Here is a 20,834-nt window from a genome sequence, read left to right as displayed (position 1 = left end):
CCCCATGGATGTGAATAATAGCATAAAATACTTCCTCTTGTGTTGTATCATGATAATAAGCCTTGCTCAGTCACCTTCCTATAGCATCTGTGTCGTCTGTTGGGGAGACATTGGCGATATAACAACATCCCTACATGGGAGGATTAACATTTTGTTAAACATTTATTTTTATTTTTAAATATTGATAAATTACTTGTGATTGTGTGTGTGTTACCCCTTCACATTTGAGTTCTTAACGTAGGCCTACTCTGGTCAATCACTTTATCTGGATTTGATGTGGAAATTTGACCTTCCAATAAGGCACTGCTCCGTTTCAAACCAATTCTCCCTATTCTGCATGGGGCTGATTCTGACCCGAGTTAAGCGTAAATGGAACATAATTTCCTCTTTTATGCACTTTTTTCTATGCGTATTCTGACGAATTTAAGCGTGAGAATAACATGCTATTCACCCGCTATTCGTTCGTGGTGGAGATCTAAGAAATGAAGGTGTTGAGGTGTCTACAGATAAACTGTATTCTAATCTTGACTTAATCCCCTCATAATGCCAACACTTTTACGCGCAAGGAAACCACGAACAAGGTCAAGCGAACCTGCCGGTTCCAAGTGGAAAAAGCATCTACTTTTTCCCAATAGAAATAAAATCATTCTCCGTGCACTGCATTTTTTTAATTGACAAGAGCTATTGATAAGAGCTAGGTAAATGAGTCATCCATTTGTAAATACACATAGCAATTGTTTTAGATGATTTTTCCTTATGATCACTGGAGACGAATGTCAAACCAGTCATATGGAAACAAACTGAAAATCACATCAACATGACCTTCATTTCTTAGATCACCACGAACGAATAGCGGGTGAATAGCATGTTATTCTCACGCTTAAATTCGAAAATGTATTGTGTGCTCTCAATTTGCATGGATGAAATTTGGAGACCCAAGCTATAGGCCTATAGGCCTAACCTAATGCACTTTAGAATGTTTGAATTATATATCCAGGCTTTTCTCCGTTTTGTTTTAGATTTTGTATCAGTAATATCCACATACATTTATAACTGTCACTTTCGTGTTCGTTTTCTTCAATTTGTAGCTTACATTTTGTATCATTCCATTCCGTTGACCTTTCTTTCCTCTGTCACGTCTATGTAGTTGTTCCTGAGGGTTGCTAGCATTAGTGGATCAGACTAGACTAACGTTGTGCAATAATTCTGGACATGTAGCCTATTTGAATCATTATGGAACTCAGACCACACGTAGCAGGTTAAACCTGCAGCCTGGCGCATGGTTCACGACGACTGGACCGTTGTCATACAGCTCCATGATTATTGAGGATTAGGGGAGATTTATAGGACCATTGTTCAACCCTTATTTTACACTTTCTTTCCACCTTCTAATATTTCATGGATGAAGAACTTAAATATTACAACTTTCAGGATTTTTGATTGATCAATATATTTTGTGTGTAAAGGCTCTCCGAATCATACATACTTTCCTAAACATTAAAAGTGCCTAAATAGTCAAGATTGGAGTATTTAAATCTACCAATTGGTACTGAAATGAGGCCAAAAATTCATATATTTAGATGGCGTTCTTTCATTGATCACTCTGAAACCCGTTTTCTCAATGTATTCTAGTCTGTCGACAAAATTAGAATTAAAGGTACACCATATTTAAAGGGATGGTTTAAGATAAATGTACTGAAAACCGTATTGAATGAAAACTCCATGAGAAAATCTGTTGAGAAAATCTGTTGGCCAGCAAGTGGGAGGGTTTTCAATGTTTTTTTCATTAAAAGGTATTCAGCGCGTGCAATGGAACCATGCCTGCAAAGCTTGTTATGCACCTGCATAAGGCAAGTCTGAATACTAACTACTGAGAAGCTAGGAAAGACGCGCATAGAAAATGTGTACATTTCCTAAGTCAGAATTGGGCCCATTATGATGGCAGCACTGGGTTCAGTACAGGCCATGTCATGATTGTTGGTTAAGGGCCTGCCTGTAAGTAAGCATTTCACTGTAAGGTGCCTGTTGTATTCAGAGCATGTGACAAATACAATTTTATTTTATTTGATGATGCTGTCATCTCATAGCCAATAACATAATCACACCTGATAGTGGCTGAATAATGTCAAGTCAATGGAACTCAAAATAACTGTTTTTCCTAGAACGATATCCTGGTTGGCTAGTACTTTTCCTAGGCCCTTAATCCTGATGGTCAAACTGGAAATAGCTTGCAGGTCAAAATGTCTTGTTCGCATCCCTAGAAAACGTGCCACGTTTTTTTACCATTTGATTACCATCCCAGATCCGGACAGAAATGTATGGCACATTATAGTAGTAGTGCTGTAAAAAACAAATGGTATGACATGTCCATGGTGCTCAAGTATGGAAATATGTTGAAGTTGGAAATACTGTGTTGGCTGCATATCTAATGTTTATTGACATGGATTACTAGATTCTAATTCTAACACCCCTTTCACACTATCGTGCCGACCCAAACTTTACTTTCAGAATATTTTAATTTCACATTGTCCTTTCCAGCACGGTTCAGCACTATCTGGCCCAATAACATACATGTAACTCCCAAAATAAAGGAAACACTTGAGTAAATGAGGGATACACAGTATATTTAAAGCAGGTGTGGTTCCTGAGTTAATTAAGCATTTAACGTCTCATCATGCTTAGGGTCATTATTTTGGCTACCATGACTAGTAGAAGAGATCTTAGTAAATTTGAAAGAGGGGTCTCAAACGAGCATAAGGGGTTTAAAGGGTGTGTGCGTTTCAGTCACCAGATCTCAACCCAAGTGAACACTTATGGGAGATTCTGGAGCAGTGCCGGATCAACAAAACAACAAATGATGGAATTTCTCATGGAAGAATGTTGTCACATCCCTCCATTAGAGTTCCAGACACTTGTAGAATGTATGCCAAGGTGTATTGAATCTGTTCTGGTAGCGTGTGGTTGCCCAATGCCCTATTAAGACACTATGTTGGGGTTCCCTTTATTTTGGCAGTTACCTGTATCTGGTGCCAGCCTGCTTTTGCACGGATGGAGGAGCATAGCTAGCTAGCCCTGCCCCACTCCAACTAGTCTGGTAATAAGCAGTGTGTAACATAGGCAGGCTGACATTATACTGAACCAAACTAACTGAAAAGTGAGCCAAAAGAGCACAGTTCGGGTCGAAACAATAAGGGTGAAAAGGCCCCACTCAACACAGGATGAGCCTTTTTCAGATAACACTTCTGTTACTGATAGTAATCTGGCTGGCACTTTGCTATAAAGTGATCCTGTTAGAGGTAAATATAGCCTGTGTGGCGTTGACACTAAATACTGGCCTATACTCTAAGAATGTTTGTCTACTTTTAAACATCGACTGACCTAGTTTTAATTGTGTACTGATTTGGTATTGGGAATAAGATGTGATACTCATAAGTAGTTTATCATTGACTTGATGTACAACATCTTGCTAAAGGCTTACCAGTGCATGGGCCAACATCAGAGGCTCAACCATTGACTGCATCAACTAAGACTCAACTACGGAAATTATGTAATGCTTAAAGCAGCAATCAGAAGTTAAAACAATAACAAAGCGGGGGAAATGGGGCTGGAGAAATGTAACCACTCTCAAATTCAAAGACAGAGCTATTGATGGTAGTAAACAAAGTAAATCAAAAGGATAGTTTTTAACCATGGTTTTAAGCAATGCAGTGTTTGTTTACATTTACTTTGTTTACAAACATTGGAGTAAAACAAGCTTATATTTTGCATTCTGATGGGGTATCACAGTTGAACTAAGCTCATAAGGGATTTATAAGTTATATTCTTCAGGAATCAATGGGTACATATCATTCATTTAGAAGTCCAAAAATGGATGTAACAACTGTTGATTGCCCCTTAATTAAGATCAGCCCAGGGCCTACCATATGCAGTAAGTAATCAATCATTTCAAGATCTGTAGATTGAATTTTCAAAGCTGAATTTTCATAGCCTTGTTGATAGTGTCATTACTTTGGTATCTTCTTTTCTCATTATACTGACATCTTGAGTTTAAAAGACAGTGAGAATGTCGACAATCAGATTGGCTATGCACCTGCAAGGAAGCAATTAGGAGAAGATACTTTCAAAAGGGCTTTTTAGCCACTCACATGAGCAGTCACAGAATGACACTAAGACTACTGTATGGAGCTCGGACAAGCGGGGGAACCCCACTGCCAAAAGTTGCACTACAGTTTATGACACTGTAAAAACGGACAAACGCTACATCCAAACCTTTAGCTGCATCTGAAATAATGTCAACCAACTAACAAAATAATGTGAATTAGTGTCACGAAGTGTACAGTAGGTATATGACATGCTGGCTTGCTGTTGAGGAAAATTAGAAGAAAAACATATGTAAGAGGCTGTGTTATTTCTGCTGTATCCAATTACCAGTCAGCTAAGACAGAGCTAACAGCAGCCACAGCCAACCATAGATTAGGGTCATATGCAAATGCTGCACAACTAGTGGGCACCGGAGGTAAAGCGGTAATGTCATGAAGTCACTGATGGGCAATCCCCACGTCAGTGGATGAACTATAGTTTTAGGGTATGGGTATGGTGCAAAACCAGTTTATCACACACAGGCATGCAATGAAAAATATGGCTGAGAGAGTACAATATTGAATTCATATGTGAATTGAGGTTTAGCTATCCAGATCAAGAAAATACAATACTAGTCTGCTAAATCTGTAATTTTATCATTCAATACTTTTTTTATTCAACTATATAATTTGGAGATACTATTACAATATCAGACTACAAAAGTTCCCACCACTAAGTAGAAAGTATAAGGGAGAGGGATGAGAGAGAGAGAGAGAGAGAGAGAGAGAGAGAGAGAGAGAGAGAGAGAGAGAGAGAGAGAGAGAGAGAGAGAGAGAGAGAGAGAGAGAGAGAGAGAGAGAGAGAGAGAGAGAGAGAGAGAGAGAGAGAGAGAGAGAGAGAGCAAAGACTGACTAAAGGGATTATGAAGCGTCAGTTTAGAAAATTCTTCTCTTCCACATCAGTCAAAGGAAACAAAATGCTTTACTGCAGGTGCATAGAATAGTAAGGTATCAGCACAGCAGGAACTAGAGACTGTCTAAAAGAATACAATGCCTTTTGGTGAACAGCGTTTTGTGGGACAACTTTGGCAACAAATGTATTCAAGAGATGAGTTCTCAAGCTGTCACATTGTTGTTGCCGGTTGCCATTTGGAAAGTGAGAAAAACAGACGGCAAATAAGGAGCTGATGAAAACAAGAGGATCCGTTGGGGATGTCACATGGATATAAACAAGGTATTTAATGTCCGTCTAATGGTTCAGGGAACAAGATTTATGGATGGATTAAAAGGGACATTCTGAGACATCCTCCTCAAGTGGCTTTGAAACAAGAACACATGTTTGATTATGTTCTAGTTGGGGATTGTACTGACAGCTGCTTCTTCTTCAAGACCTAGCTAAGTATTTACATTTTGAATGAGGGGCAATTAATATTGATATTGTGGTGTATTCTAATAGGAGGTTAAATGGTGCTGATCATAGAGGACCCAGGTGGAGGTGGAGGGACCTTGTTAAATGTTCAGCAGAATGGGATCTCTGGAGGTCAGGCCAGGATTGTCAGGGGTCCCAAAGATGAGGAGTCGTCAATATTGTCGGAGACGGTCGCAGGCGATGAAAATGAGGATCCTAATGAGGGAGACAATGAGGAAAGCAACTATTACGACGATGACGACGATGATGTCTATCAGGAATTTGAAGAGTTTGACTTTGACACATTGCCAGATCTGCCAAAGGATACCAAGAGTATTGACTCTGATAACTCCTTCTATCCACCCGATGACTCTCTCAAATACAGGACTCCCAGCCCAAACACACCCGAACCTCTGTCCTTCTTCAAGGCCTGCTCCAATAACAATTCCATCATAGTGAAGATTATGATAAGGCAAGGGGTGACAAAGGAGGAAGTGATTGAAACAGACAAGAACAACAGAGTATGTTCGTGGTGTCATTAAAGAAATTAACTGTTTTCTGAAACTTATATCAGTATTATCAAGTAAAGGCCCGACTGCACAAACATATAACATGGTTTGGGTTCCAATGTCCACACTAGAATCCTACTTGCAATGAAGCAATGCATAATGCTTTCTACATGGCATGCTAGCATGGACATTGGAACGTAGATATTTGTAAAGAAGGTTTCCATGAGATCTCCACCGATCAGGAATTGGCTTTATAGTGATTTGATAGAACAGCAAAGATTTTAACTAGGAATTCATTTTCTAGGCTTTCTGTATAGGGCTGAGTGTCATATAGGGCCCAAACTGTGTCATTTTTGTAGACAGTGACAATCTCAGAGGAATACTCAGAGCAGTTGGTTGCCCCGGAACAGGGTGTGGATTGCAGATTGAGCAGTGTAGGCTCCTCAGAGGAAGAAGGGGAGGACCATCCTCCTCAGTAAATTTCATAAAAATAAAAATAGTGAAACATTTAAAAAGTTATCATTTTTAAATAAAACTATACTAAATATATTCACGTCACCAAATAATTGGTTAAAACACAATTGAAGGTCTACAGTGGCCTCAGCAGCACTCTGTAGGGTAGCACCATGGCGTAGCCCGAGGACAGCTAGCTCCTGTCCTCCTCTGGGTGCATTGATTTCAATACAAAACCTAGGAGGCTCGTGGTTCTCACCCCCTTTCATAAAGTTACACAGTAATTATGACAACTTCTAGAGGACATCCTCCAACCTATCAGAGCTCTTACAGCATGAACTGACATGTGGTCCACCCTATCAAAGGATCAGAGAATAAATTAATCTTGTACGGAAAGCATACACTACAGCTAGCAAGCTAGCACTGCTGTGCATAAAATGTGGTGAGTGGTTGACTCAAAAAGAGAGACATAGAATAGTTTAATAGTTTTGAATAAATACATTTCGTTAAAAAATGTATTTACTTAGCTAGTAAATGCAGCTAGATACTTTAGCCTTCTCATACACCCGGCTCAAACCGAGAGGGATGCTCCGTTACCTAGCTGGCTATGGCTATCCAACACTGGAACTCTTCAATGTCAAGGTAAGCTTTTGGTTTTATTCATTTATTGCCACCGGGGCTTGCCGGTGTAACTGGTAAACTGCTTGCTAACTGTACACTGTACTGCATGATTGTAGAGGGTTTACTAACGTGGTAGGTCTAGTAGCTACAATGACTTGATGTTAGCTAATATGGTGACAACGATGTAGGCTGTGTGTAGCGGTTAGCAGTTATGATATGAAGGATGTTTTTTTTCGCTTGGTCACAGACAGCTGATGTATTGTACACTGAAGTCCACAAGCAAAGGGAAATGGTGAGAGGAGGAGGGCGTGTAGATGCGAGAAGGAATTATCCAACGATCAAAGGGATCATGCTGTTTATATGTGGCTGTTTTGAAAGTGAACTGTGTTTCCGTGTGATCAGGGGTGTATTCATTCTGCCGATTCTGTTAGAAAATGTTGCTTAAACGGAAGCAACAGAACGAAACGAGGGTAAATATACCTGAATTTGTCAAATAGAAACTCTCGTTTGCAACTGTTGGACTAATGATTACACCCTAGATCAGCTAGATACAGGCAAGATTGTGCAAGGCAGTATTGAATGTGTCAATGTCTGTCACCTTAGTTACTCAAATTTCTCTCAACTTGTGCACCTATGTTTTAAACTTTCATTCGGCTAAGTTGTAGCAACCTCATAATGTGTATAGGAAAATGTGAGTATCATGTAGGAGCCTAAACCTATTGATGTTACATTGATCTGGGTGAATGGAATATGAATGACAGTCATTCAATATGTTGTAATAGAAATTAGTTCATGTTCATTCCCAAAATTATTTTCCTGCCTTATCTTAAATGTCACCGACCGCCACTGAGATTGAGATAGAGTTGAATCAGCTCGCAATCATGGCTGAGCTTTCAAAAGGTTCACCCAAGATATCAGGGTGCAGCCGGACAATACCAACGAGGAGGATGGTGCTTCAAATAGCTTATTCTTCACAACATTAATGACCATCATGGGTACCGAACAGGTAGACATTAGGGTTAGACACAATGCAATTTTGAATGTGTTTCTCACTGCTGTATCCTCTTAAGTGGTAAAGCAATAATACCAGGGATATAAGTAGCCTACGCATTCAGCGACTAGTATTGTACATTATATTCTAAAGATGTTGCTTGTAGATACAGTAGGTCCCTGATTTTCCTCAGTAGCTGATAAAACTGAGACACTAGACTCACCCACTGACCTGTTTATTCCCTTCTCATGGGACATACTAATACAGTACAAATGAGGGGAGAAGTTTGATGTCATGCAACACTTAATGGCACTAGTGTCTGGATCCATAAAAGAAAGAAATGCTCTCAGTTGTTTCATGTTACATCCTCCACTGGCATGACATGAGCCCTAATATGTAGTCTCTGTAGATGTAAACAAACACACAGAACAGCAGTGTTTTCAAATCAAACAAACTGAAGGTGCACTGTGTTTGAGCAGATTAAACCTCTAACGAGTCACAAACCCGGATCCGGGATCCCCCCCATCAAAAAAGCTGACTAGCATAGCCTAGCCTAAAGCCACAGGGATATGACATTATTTTTGGCAAATCTAAAACTGCACTTTTTCCAACTCACTTGGACAGATAGTGTTGGAGAAGCTACTCTGTAAATATTGTTAACCAAGCTACCAATTACTTCGCACTGGAAGAGTTAAGCTACACTAAAGGTAACCTTAAAAGATATATAGTTTATTTAACTTAAAATATTTTGAAAAAAGTAGTTCACTACATCCAAACTACTTGGTGATAAATGATCATATCTACATCTGAAATGTCACAGACTATAAATTAACCACTCTGGAGCCAGATGTTAACAGAATGTGTCATTTAGCCTATTAAACACAATAACTATGTTTCAAGTGAGAATTAGGAAGGACTGATGCCAAAAAAGAAAGGAAATTCTTGCCTACTTAACCCATATTTTATTTTTGGCCAAAAAGTAGTGTAGTTCCAGTAGTTAGCTACACTGCTACATGGCAAAAAAAAGTAATTAACTACTGAAAAAACAACCACGGTTTGAATTTAGTTCAACTACCACAAAGCTACTGCAAAATATAGTTTAATTACTAGTTGAACTGCATGCAGTTCACTACTCCCCAATTCTGCAGATAGCGGGTCCAAGATAGATAGTGAGCCATGCCAAGATTATGTTCTCCCTCGGGTTGTTTATAGATGGGGTGTTGTCAGATATTTTCACTTTTAATTCCTCTTTGGTCCCAAAGCTGCGGTCTAGGCCTACCTCAGAGACCTTTACATCAGTTGACCATGTAAGCCCCAAGCAGTGAGAATACTGGAAGTTCTGTTGATATTTCAAAGCTTTTGAGTTTGGGGTTTTCATTATGAGTGGGCATAACACTTTGTTTACAGTACACAATGTCTAATGAGTTTTTTTCAGATGACTTAGGGCTCTATTCAATACATAGCACTGAAGATCCACTTTATTGCGCGATTGACAATTAAAGGCAATGTTCCCGCGGTCGCGGAGACTACAGTCACATAAACACTGCATATGTCGGCTTAACTGGAGATTACCTTTACATTTTTACGGGATTTTCAGTGATAGTTCCACAATACTGATTGAATCCAGACCATAACTGTGATTGGTTGTACAGTAGCCTTGGTGACTGGGTTTTTCCCCAAATCCAGAAACTGAGCCCTTTAGCCACTCTTGTATACTGTTTACTATACGGTCATTATCCTATCTCACCATAGGTCTGGTGGACTGTGATTAGTACTGTAGGCAGCAGCAGGCAGATGGTTCAGAAAGCTCCAGAAAGACTATTAGCTGAGACTTAACTTGGAATTTCCTAAGGGATCAGTAGGTCTGTCAGTTGGCATCTCTGGCTATACATTACCCTCCAATCATACAGGTTTATCAGTGTCGCTCCAAGTATTTGTTTATTTTGTTAGGTAAATTGTTTCTCAAAGACCTCAAAGAACCCCAAAGATAGATAGTTTCTTAAGTCAGCTCTCATTTACAAATGAGACTACCCACTGTCATATTCCACATCTAGAGTTGTGTATCTTTCTTGAGATCTAAAGTAGACAAGTGATGTGCCGGTAGTTGTGTGACATACTATACCTTATGTGCAAGGCCAAATGTTCGAGTTGAACAGTATGGCACTGTCAGGGTTGTGTGCGGAGAATTATCGGAGTCAAGCGCAGGACACAGGTGTTGAGCGAAACCACAGTGTTTTACTCAAAATATAGGCAAAAGTTCCACAAATGGAAATAATCACAAACACACACGTATAAACCACAACCACTAACGCACAAACAATCACGGACAAAACAGAAATGAAAGCCAGAGGGTTAAATAGGGAACATGATGGGGGAATTGAAACCAGGTGTGTATAATACAGACAAAACAAAACGAAACTGAAAAATGGATCGATGGTGACTAGAAAGCCGGTGACGTCGACCGCCGACTTCGGCGGAAGTCGTGACAGTACCCTCCCCTTGACGCGCGGCTCCAGCAGCGCGACAACACCGGCCTCGGGGACGACCCGGAGGGCGAGGTGCAGGGCGATCCGGGTGGAGACGGTGAAACTCTTGTAACATGGACGGATCTAGAATGTCCTCCACCGGTACCCAGCATCTCTCCTCCGGACCGTACCCCTCCCACTCCACGAGGTACTGAAGGCCCCTCGCCCGACGTCTAGAATCCATGATGGCCCTTACGATATACGCCGGGACCCCCTCGATGTCAAGAGGGGGCGGAGGAACCTCCCGCACCTCAGACTGCTGGAGCGGACCAGCCACCACCGGCCTGAGGAGAGACACATGGAACGAGGGATTAATACGGTAATCAGGGGGGAGTTGTAACCTATAACAAACCTCGTTCAGTCTCCTCAGGACTTTAAATGGCCCCACAAACCGCGGACCCAGCTTCCGGCAGGGCAGGTGAAGGGGTAGGTTTCGGGTTGAGAGCCAGACCCGATCCCCCGGTGCATACACCGGGGCCTCACTGCGGTGGCGGTCGGCACTCGCCTTTTGTCTCCTGATGGCCCGTTGTAACCGCACATGGGCAGCGTTCCAAGTCTCCTCTGAGTGCCGAAACCATTCATCCACCGCAGGAGCCTCAATCTGGCTCTGATGCCATGGTGCCAGGACCGGCTGGTAACCTAGCACACACTGAAACGGTGATAGGTTGGTAGAGGAGTGGCGGAGGGAGTTTTGGGCCATCTCCGCCCAGGGGATGTAAGCTGCCCACTCCCCCGGCCGGTCCTGGCAATAGGACCTCAGAAACCTACCCACATCCTGGTTGACTCTTTCCACCTGCCCGTTGCTCTCGGGGTGGAAATCTGAGGTAAGGCTGACCGAGATCCCCAGGCGTTCCATAAAAGCCCTCCAGACTCTAGACGTAAATTGGGGACCCCGATCAGAAACTATATCCTCAGGCACCCCGTAGTGCCGGAATACGTGGGTGAACAGAGCCTCCGCAGTTTGTAGAGCCGTAGGGAGACCGGGCAAAGGAAGGAGACGACAGGACTTAGAAAACCGATCCACAACGACCAGGATCGTGGTGTTACCCCGCGACGGGGGAAGATCCGTCACAAAATCGACCGATAGGTGTGACCACGGTCGCTGTGTAATGGGAAGGGGTTGTAATTTCCCTCTGGGTAGATGTCTAGGTGCCTTGCACTGTGCACATACCGAACAGGAGGAAACATAAACCCGCACGTCCTTAGCTAAAGTGGGCCACCAGTACTTCCCAGCAAGGCAGCGCACCGTCCGACCGATACCAGGATGACCAGAGGAGGGTGACGTATGAGCCCAACAGATCAAACGATCGCGGACATCAAACGGAACGTACAGACGCCCAGCTGGACAGTCAGGTGGAATGGGCTCTGAACGTGACGCCCATTCGATGTCCGCGTCCACCTCCCATACCACCGGTGCCACCAGGCGAGAGGCTGGAATTATGGGAGTGGGATCTGAGGACCTCTCCTCTGTATCATACAGCCGGGACAGTGCGTCTGCCTTAACGTTCTGGAAACCTGGTTTGTAGGAAAGGGTGAAATCAAAACGGTGAAAAACATGGCCCACCTTGCCTGGCGAGGGTTCATTCTCCTCGCCGCCCGGATGTACTCCAGATTGCGGTGGTCAGTCCAAATGAGAAAAGGGTGTCTTGCCCCCTCAAGCCAATGTCTCCACGCTTTCAGAGCCATGACAACAGCCAGCAACTCCCGGTCCCCCACATCATAGTTTCGCTCCGCCGGGCTGAGCTTCTTCGAAAAGAATGCACAGGGGCGGAGCTTTAGTGGCGTACCCGAGCGCTGAGACAGCACAGCCCCTATCCCTGCCTCGGACGCGTCCACCTCAACTATGAATGCTAAGGAAGGATCAGGATGAGCCAGCACGGGAGCTGAGGTAAACAGAGCCTTCAGGTGACCAAACGCCCTGTCCGCCCCAGCTGTCCACTGCAGTCGCACCGGTCCTCCCTTCAGCAGTGAGGTAATGGGAGCCGCTACCTGACCAAAACCCAGGATAAATCTCCGGTAGTAGTTGGCAAACCCTAAAAACCGCTGCACTTCCTTTACCGTGGTTGGAGTCGGCCAATTACGCACGGCTGAAATGCGGTCATTCTCCATCTCTACCCCTGACGCTGAAAAGCGGTACCCTAGGAAGGAGATGGACTGTTGGAAGAACAGACATTTCTCAGCCTTGACGTACAGGTCATGCCCCAACAGTCGACCAAGCACCCTGCGCACTAGGGACACATGCTCGGCGCGTGTAGCGGAATATATTAGAATGTCATCTATATACACCACTACACCCTGCCCGTGCAAGTCCCTGAAGATCTCATCCACAAAGGATTGGAAGACTGATGGAGCATTCATTAACCCGTACGGCATGACGAGGTACTCATAATGCCCAGAAGTGGTGCTAAATGCTGTCTTCCACTCATCTCCCCCCTTGATACGCACCAGGTTGTAAGCGCTCCTGAGGTCCAATTTTGTGAAGAAGCGCCCCCCGTGTAATGACTCGGTCATACTGGCTATAAGTGGTAGCGGGTAACTGTATTTTACTGTGATCTTATTTAATCCGCAATAATCAATACACGGGCGCAAACCTCCATCCTTCTTCTTCACAAAAAAGAAACTCGAGGAGACAGGTGAGATGGAAGGCCGAATGTATCCCTGTCCCAGAGATTCGGTGACATATGTCTCCATAGCCACCGTCTCCTCCTGTGACAGAGGATACACGTGACTCCTGGGAAGTGTAGCGTCTACCAAGAGATCTATCGCACAATCCCCCGGTCGATGGGGTAGTAATTGAGTCGCTACCTGACCAAAACCCCGGATAAATCAAATCGGCATGCCAAATCGGCATATTCGGGAGGAATGTGCATGGTGGAAACCTGGTTTGGACTTTCCACCGTAGTGGCACCTAAGGAAACACCTACACACCTCCCTGAACACTGACAGGACCATCCCTTGAGAGCCCTCTGTTGCCACGAAATAATCGGATCATGAGAGGCCAACCAGGGAAGACCCAACACAACAGGAAACGCAGGAGAGTCGATCAGGAAGAGACTAATTCTCTCCTCGTGATCCCCCTGCGTTCTCATAGCGATGGGCGCTGTGACCTCCCCAACCAGCCCCGACCCCAAAGGACGACTATCTAAGGCATGTACAGGGAGGGGAACATCAACAGGAATAATAGGGATCCCTAAGCTATGAGCCAAAGAGCGGTCAATAAAGTTTCCAGCTGCGCCTGAATCTACTAGCGCCTTATGCTGGGGATGTGGGGAAAACTCAGGAAATTCTATAGGTAACCACATGTGTGCAACAGAAGGCTCTGGGTGAGTTATGTGCCTACTCACCTGAGACGACCCACCAGTGCTCCGCCTGCTACCTCGACTTCCAGGAGAAACACCCCAGCACCGGACAGCAGTGTGCCCTCTGCGTCCACAGTTGGTACATGGAGTGGTTCCCCCTCCGGTCTCCCTCCTAGCAGCCCCTCCCAACTCCATAGGGGTTGGATCCAAGGAGCTGGGTAATGGAATGGGTGGACCCCGATCTAGACGCCCGCGGGAGGCCAACAGGTTATCCAGCCGGATAGATAAATCCACCAGCTGGTCCAGGTTGAGAGTGGTGTCCCTGCAGGCTAGCTCCCTACGAACGTCCTCTCGTAGACTACACCTGTAATGATCGATCAGGGCCCGCTCATTCCATCCCGCACCAGTGGCCAGAGTACGGAAGTCCAGGGCGAATTCTTGAGCGCTCCTCATCCCCTGTCTTAGATGGAACAATCGCTCTCCCGCCGCTCTCCCTTCAGGTGGATGATCAAAGACTGCCCGGAAGCGGCGAGAGAAGTCATCATAGTTATCCAGGGTAGAACCCTCTCTTCCCCAGATGGCGTTGGCCCACTCCAGGGCTTTACCAGTCAGACAGGAGATGAGGGCGCCCACCTTCTCGTGTCCCGAAGGGGACGGATGAACAGATGCCAGGTAGAGCTCCAGCTGTAGGAGGAACCCCTGGCACCCGGCTGCTGTTCCGTCATACGCTCCTGGGAGCGAGAGCCGAATCCCACTGGGTCCGACCGGTGGAGGGATGGACGGTGGTGTAGGTAGAGGTGCGGGTGGAGGTGCTGGGGTATGATTTACTGGGAGACCTCCTCTCTCCCATCTGTCCATTGTTTGCAGCACGCGATCCATGGCTGTCCCTAAACTATGCAACATGGTCGCGTGCTGTTGAACCTGCTCCTCTACTGGGAGAGAAGGGCTGGCTGCGCCTGCTGACTCCATTTGAAGACGGTCCGTGATTCTGTCAGGGTTGTGTGCGGAGAATTATCGGAGTCAAGCGCAGGACACAGGTGTTGAGCGAAACCACAGTGTTTTACTCAAAATATAGGCAAAAGTTCCACAAATGGAAATAATCACAAACACACACGTATAAACCACAACCACTAACGCACAAACAATCACGGACAAAACAGAAATGAAAGCCAGAGGGTTAAATAGGGAACATGATGGGGGAATTGAAACCAGGTGTGTATAATACAGACAAAACAAAACGAAACTGAAAAATGGATCGATGGTGAGTAGAAAGCCGGTGACGTCGATCGCCGAACACCACCCGAACAAGGAGAAGGGCCGACTTCGGCGGAAGTCGTGACAGGCACTGTGTGTCAACAGAGTCACCAGAAGGCCACTGACTTATTATACTAAAGCAGTAAACATACATCCAAAAAGAGGTATGTGTCACTGATCTTTGAATGTTGTGTTTTTCAGAATGGGCTGATAGTAGCCTGTTACATGGGCTGGGTGGATGTGGTCATAGCGCTTTCTCAGTGTCCTCATATCGATGTCAACTGGCAAGACAACGAGGGGAATACAGCCCTCATGACAGCTGCTCAAGCAGGTAAGAATCTACAGATGTTTCAATGCTGGGAGGTTGGTTGGTTCCTACTTCCTAGTACAGTATATTTTGGAAATGTGTCATGAAATATAATGAAAATTCTAAATGAAAAGCCAGATTAAGACAAACATTTTGATCTGAAAATATTGAGTAGAATTAAAAATGGTTAATTGTGAATAAGGTGAATAACACATTTGGTTATTTTTTAATACCAGGCCACATTATGATATCCAGCTACTTGATCAACTACTTCCCCAACCTGGACCTAGAGCGTAGGAACTGCCATGGATTCACCGCTTTGATGAAGGCAGCCATGCAAGGGAGGGCAGACGTTGTTCGTTTGCTCATGATGTCAGGTAAAGCTAAGATATTTAGTTTTTCTATATACTTTTTCCAATGTTTACATTATCTTTATTTTGTTGCTAGGCCCACTGTGATGAAGAATAAGTCGGTACAGTTACAGATGCCAGATCTTAATATTCTTTTGTTGCAGAAAAATGTCCTGCGCATCAGGAAATTAAAATGAGCCTCGTGATTTAGATACCATCACTGAAAAGCCACAGTTTTCTTCACCACATTCAGGGGCAGTCGAGTGATTTGGACCAGTGCCAGCTATCAAAATCATCCTCCTTATCTCGCGGTTGTCATTAGTTAGCACAGCCACAAAGTCCAAATTGGCTATATCGTAAAGATTCATGAAAACAAAAATGTAATTTAACATTAGAGTTAGCAGTGTGGTTAAGGTTAGGTTTAAAATCAGATTTTAAGAAGAGAAATTGTAGAAATAGGTGGGGTTTAGCCATAATTATGACTTTGAGGCTGTAGTAATTAGTGATGACCCTCTTTCACTCGTTAAAATGTTAAACGCACCAGACAGAATATGAATAAATGTCCTACTGCTACTGTAGGCATATGGATCCTATTACTGCAACATTCAAATGTGCATTTATCTGAAATGTATCCATACACATCAACAACTGAACCAGTATCTGGGCAAAGGAGACGATGAATAGGACGAGATCTCCTCTCTGCCCAGAAAGCTACACTACATGACCAGAAGTATGTGGACACCTGCTCGTCGAACATCTCATTCCAAAATCATGGCCATTAATATGGAGTTGATCACCCCTTTGCTGCTATAACAGCCTCCACTCTTCTGGGAAGCCTTTCTGCTAGATGTTGAAAGATTCCTGCAGGGACTTGCTTCCATTCAGCCATAAGAGCATTAGTGAGGTCAGGCACTGTTGGGCGATTAGGCCTGGCTCGCAGTCGGCGTTCCAATTCATCCCAAAGGTGTTGGGATTGAGGTCAGGGCTCTGTGCAGGTCAGTCAAGCTCGACAAACCATTTTAGTATGGACCTCGCTTTCTGTATGGGGGCATTGTCATGCTGAAACAGGAAAGGGCCTTACCCAATCTATTGCCACAAAGTTGGAAGCACATAATCGTCTGGAATGTCATTGTATGCTGTAGCGTTAAGATTTCCCTTCACTGGAACCATGAAAAACAGACCCACACCATTATTTCTCTTCCACCAAACTTTACAGTTGGCACTATGTATTCGGGCAGGTAGAGTTCTTCTGGCATCCACCAAACCCAGATTTGTCCGTCGGACTGCCAGATGGTGAAGCGTGATTCATCACTCCAAAGAACGCGTTTCCACTCCAATGGTGGCACGCTTTACACCACTCCAACCGACGCTTGGCATTGCGCATTGTGATCTTAGGCTTGTGTGCGGCTGCTTGGACATGGAAACCCATTTCATGAAGCTCCACACGAACAGTTCTTGTGCTGACGTTGCGTCTAGAGGCAGTTTGGAACTCAGTAGTGAGTGTTGCAACTGAGGACAGATGATTTTTACGTGCTACACGCTTCAGCACTCGGCAGTCCCATTTTATTTCATTTATTTTATTTATTTCACCTTTATTTAACCAGGTAGGCCAGATGAGAACAAGTTCTCATTTACAACTGCGACCTGGCCAAGATAAAACAAAGCAGTGCGACAAAAACAACAACACAGAGTTACACATGGAATAAACAAACATACAGTCAATAACACAATAGAAAAATCTGTATACAGTGTGTGCAAATGAAGTAAGGAGGTAAGGCAATAAATAGGCCAATAGTGGCGAAGTAATTACAATTTAGCAATTTACACTGGAGTGATATATGTGCAGATGAGGATGTGCAAGTAGAAATACTGGTGTGTAAAAGAGCAGAAAAACAAAAACAAATATGGGGATGAGGTAGGTAGTTGGATGGGCTATTTACAGATGGGCTGTGTACAGCTGCAGCGATCAGTAAGCTGCTCTGACAGCTGACGCTTAAAGTTAGTTAGGGAGATATAAGTCTCCAACTTCAGTGATTTTTGCAATTCGTTCCAGTCATTGGCAGCAGAGAACTGGAAGGAAAGGCGGCCAAAGGAGGTGTTGGATTTGGGGATGACCAGTGAAATATACCTGATGGAGCGCGTGCTACGGGTGCAGCACACCATCAATCAGGCCTTTATGGTAAAGTGGCCAGACGGAAGACACTACTTAGTGAAAGACACATGACAGCCCGCTTGGAGTTTGCCAAAAGGCACCGAAAAACTCTCAGACCATGAGAAACAAGATTCTCTGGTCTGATGAAACCAAGATTGAAATCTTTGGCCTGAGTGCCAAGCGTCACGACTAGAGGAAACCTGACACCATCCCTACGGTGAAGCATGGTGGTGGAAGAATCATGCTGTGGGGATGTTTTTCAGCGGCAGGGATTGGGAGACTAGTCAGGATCAAGGCAAAAATGAACAGAGCAAAGTACAGAGAGATCCTGCTTCAGAGAGCTCAGGAAAGCAGACTGGGGCGAAGGTTCACCTTCCAACAGCACAACGACCCTAGCGACCCTAGCACACAGCCAAGACAACGCAGGAGCGGCTTCGGGATAAGTCTCTGAATGTCCTTGAGTGGCCCAGCCAGAGCCCGGACTTGAACCCGATCGAACATCTCTGGGGAGACCTGAAAATAGCTGTGCAGCAACGCTCCCCATCCAACCTGACAGAGATTGAGAGGATCTGCAGAGAATGGGATAAACTCCCCAAATACAGGTGTGCCAAGCTTGTAGCGTCAAACCCAAGAAGACTCGAGCTGTAATCGCTGCCAAAGGTACTTCAACAAAATACTGAGTAAAGGGTCTGAATACTTATGTAAATGTGATATATATATATATATATATATTTTAATTTTTAAAATTTTATATATACATTTGCAAAAAATATATATATATGTTTTTGCTTTGTCATTATGGGGTATAGTGTGTAGATTGATGAGGGGAAAAAATATTTCATACATTTTAGAATAAGTCTGTAACATATCAAAATGTGGAAAACGTCAAGGGGTCTAAATACTTTCTAAATGCACTCTATGTATATGCTCTTTCCATGACATAGATTGACCAGGTGAATTCAGGTGAACGCTATGATCCGTTATTGATGTCACCTGTTAAATCCACTTCAATGTGTGGATGAATGGGAGGAGGCAGGTTGAAGAAGGATTTTTAGCCTTGAGACAATTGAGACATGGATTGTGTATGTGTGCCATTCAGAGGGTGAATGGGCAAGACAAAATATTTAAGTGCCTTTGAACTGGGTATGGTAGTAGGTGCCAGGAACACCGGTTTAAGTGTGTCAAGAACTGCAACACTGCTGGGTTTTTCACGCTCAACAGTTTCCCGTGTGTATCAAGAATGATCCACCACCCAAAGGACATCACCCACCACCCAATCCACCACCCACCCAGCCAACTTGACACAACTGTGGGAAGCATTGGAGTTAACATGGACCAGTATCCTTGTGGGATCCTGTCGACTCCTTGTAGAGGACATCTTAACGTTTCTAGCGAACCTAAGGTTACAAATCAACTGTCAAAATGTAGTTGATGAACTGGTGCTAAGTGGCCATGCAGTCTAAGGTACAATGTAGGTACAGTACTGCATTGTATGCAAACACTGCTTCCAGCTTCCCCCTGGCGGTGATTGCAAATATTTTTTCAGATAATCAAATGCTCCTGCTGCAGGATTCTATTCCTCCTGTGATGAAATGGGTCAAGTTAAGATCAACATCTGTAACAGCTCCCATAAATGTAAACATTTTGAAATGACAATTGAATAACAATGGATTCAATGCTTCTTCTTATTTGTGTATTCCCTCTACTAGGAGCGGACGTGGAGGCGAGGGACTACAGCCGCAAGATGACCTCCAGGGAGTGGGCTTTGTTCACATGTCGCTATGAGACGGCCTATCTGATGATGCGTCTGATGGCCCAGCCATGCGCCCAGCAGTTCTGTGACTCCTACAAGCTGGAATGGCCCATGCTGCAGGAGCTAGTGGCCCAACGCCAGGAGTCCAAGAGCTGCTGGCAGAAGGTGGCAGACAAGGTCTGCTGCAGGTTCTCTCTCCGCATGAAGACGGACCCCGTGGACGACGGTGTGATGGACCACATGGTACGCATCACTACCGCCCTGTCCAGCCCATTGATCGCCACCGCATGCCACACCGTGGCCCCGAGAAGCCCCCCCTGCATCGGGAAGCGGCGCTATGCCGTGCCAGAGATCCTCAGGAAGCAGCGAGTGGACGAACTGAAGTGCCTGGGCCCCGAGCACTTCAACAACAATAAGAAGCTGTTCAATAACTCCCGGGTGCAGTTGGTTCCTAAGAAGAGAGACCGGAGGGCCAGCCTGCAGACCCAAATGTTGCAAGAGGTTGCGGTGGCTGGTACTTCGGTCCTGAGGCGCACCAGCTTGCTGCCCCTGAACATGATGAGGAGGAGCAGTGTCAGGCCAGGCATTGTGGTCCCCAAGGTGAGGCTGTGCAAGGTCCCCTCCTGGCCAAACCCTGAGAAGAGAAAAAAGAGCAAGGACCCCGAGCTCCTCCAGCTACCCAAGTGGAGGTACAAAGAGGCCAAGGAGGAGAGGAGGAGGCAAGAGGAGGAGGGGAAGAAGAGACGTTTACCCACAGTGAGGATGCACTGAAAGACTTGAGCTACGAGGAGAGGTCAAATTGCTTTTCAAGAGCCTTGGGGTGCGAGCTAACCTTTAACTGTAATTGGTTCTGAACTGAGGAGTTGAAGTTATCACCAGCATTTCAGATTTTAAAGACTGTGCCACTTGATTCAGCTGTAGCCATGGAGCACTATATTTTCCTGTCCTAGATTGGTTACTCTGTTTCTGGCTTTTGACAGTGATGGGAAAGGAACACTTGGCTTGAACTGTGTACTCATTGTGAGGAATTCATACTTGAACGTTGATGCAGATGTATTTTTGTATGCATTCTTCCGTTTTCTTCGGATTATGCATTTCTCCATTTAATCTGCATTTCTTCAGATTTTGACTGT

The 20,834-nt window shown here is 44.6% G+C and overlaps 1 protein-coding gene across 1 annotated transcript; it reads left to right on the top strand.

Moving 5' to 3' along the window:
* The first annotated feature begins 5,543 nt into the window (after positions 1-5,543).
* On the top strand, positions 5,544-20,472 carry LOC120019832 (ankyrin repeat domain-containing protein 33B-like). The gene is made up of 4 exons (XM_038963246.1): positions 5,544-6,008; positions 15,341-15,470; positions 15,683-15,823; positions 19,658-20,472. Exons 1-4 carry the CDS (start codon positions 5,544-5,546, stop codon positions 20,470-20,472), a joined length of 1,551 nt encoding a protein of 516 aa, XP_038819174.1.
* Positions 20,473-20,834: the final 362 nt, after the last annotated feature.

Source organism: Salvelinus namaycush, chromosome 25, assembly GCF_016432855.1.
Source record: "Salvelinus namaycush isolate Seneca chromosome 25, SaNama_1.0, whole genome shotgun sequence".
NCBI classification, from domain to species: domain Eukaryota; kingdom Metazoa; phylum Chordata; class Actinopteri; order Salmoniformes; family Salmonidae; genus Salvelinus; species Salvelinus namaycush.
Note: the sequence above shows the minus strand (reverse complement) of the source record. Positions and strands in the feature narration are given on the sequence as shown.

Bases quoted from the DNA above. Each gene is read 5' to 3' on its own strand.
- LOC120019832 (XM_038963246.1), top strand. From the start codon at position 5,544: ATGGTGCTGATCATAGAGGACCCAGGTGGAGGTGGAGGGACCTTGTTA. The intron at 6,009-15,340 runs GTATGTTCGTGG...TGTGTTTTTCAG, and splicing joins AAACAGACAAGAACAACAGA to AATGGGCTGATAGTAGCCTG. The intron at 15,471-15,682 runs GTAAGAATCTAC...TTTTAATACCAG, and splicing joins CATGACAGCTGCTCAAGCAG to GCCACATTATGATATCCAGC.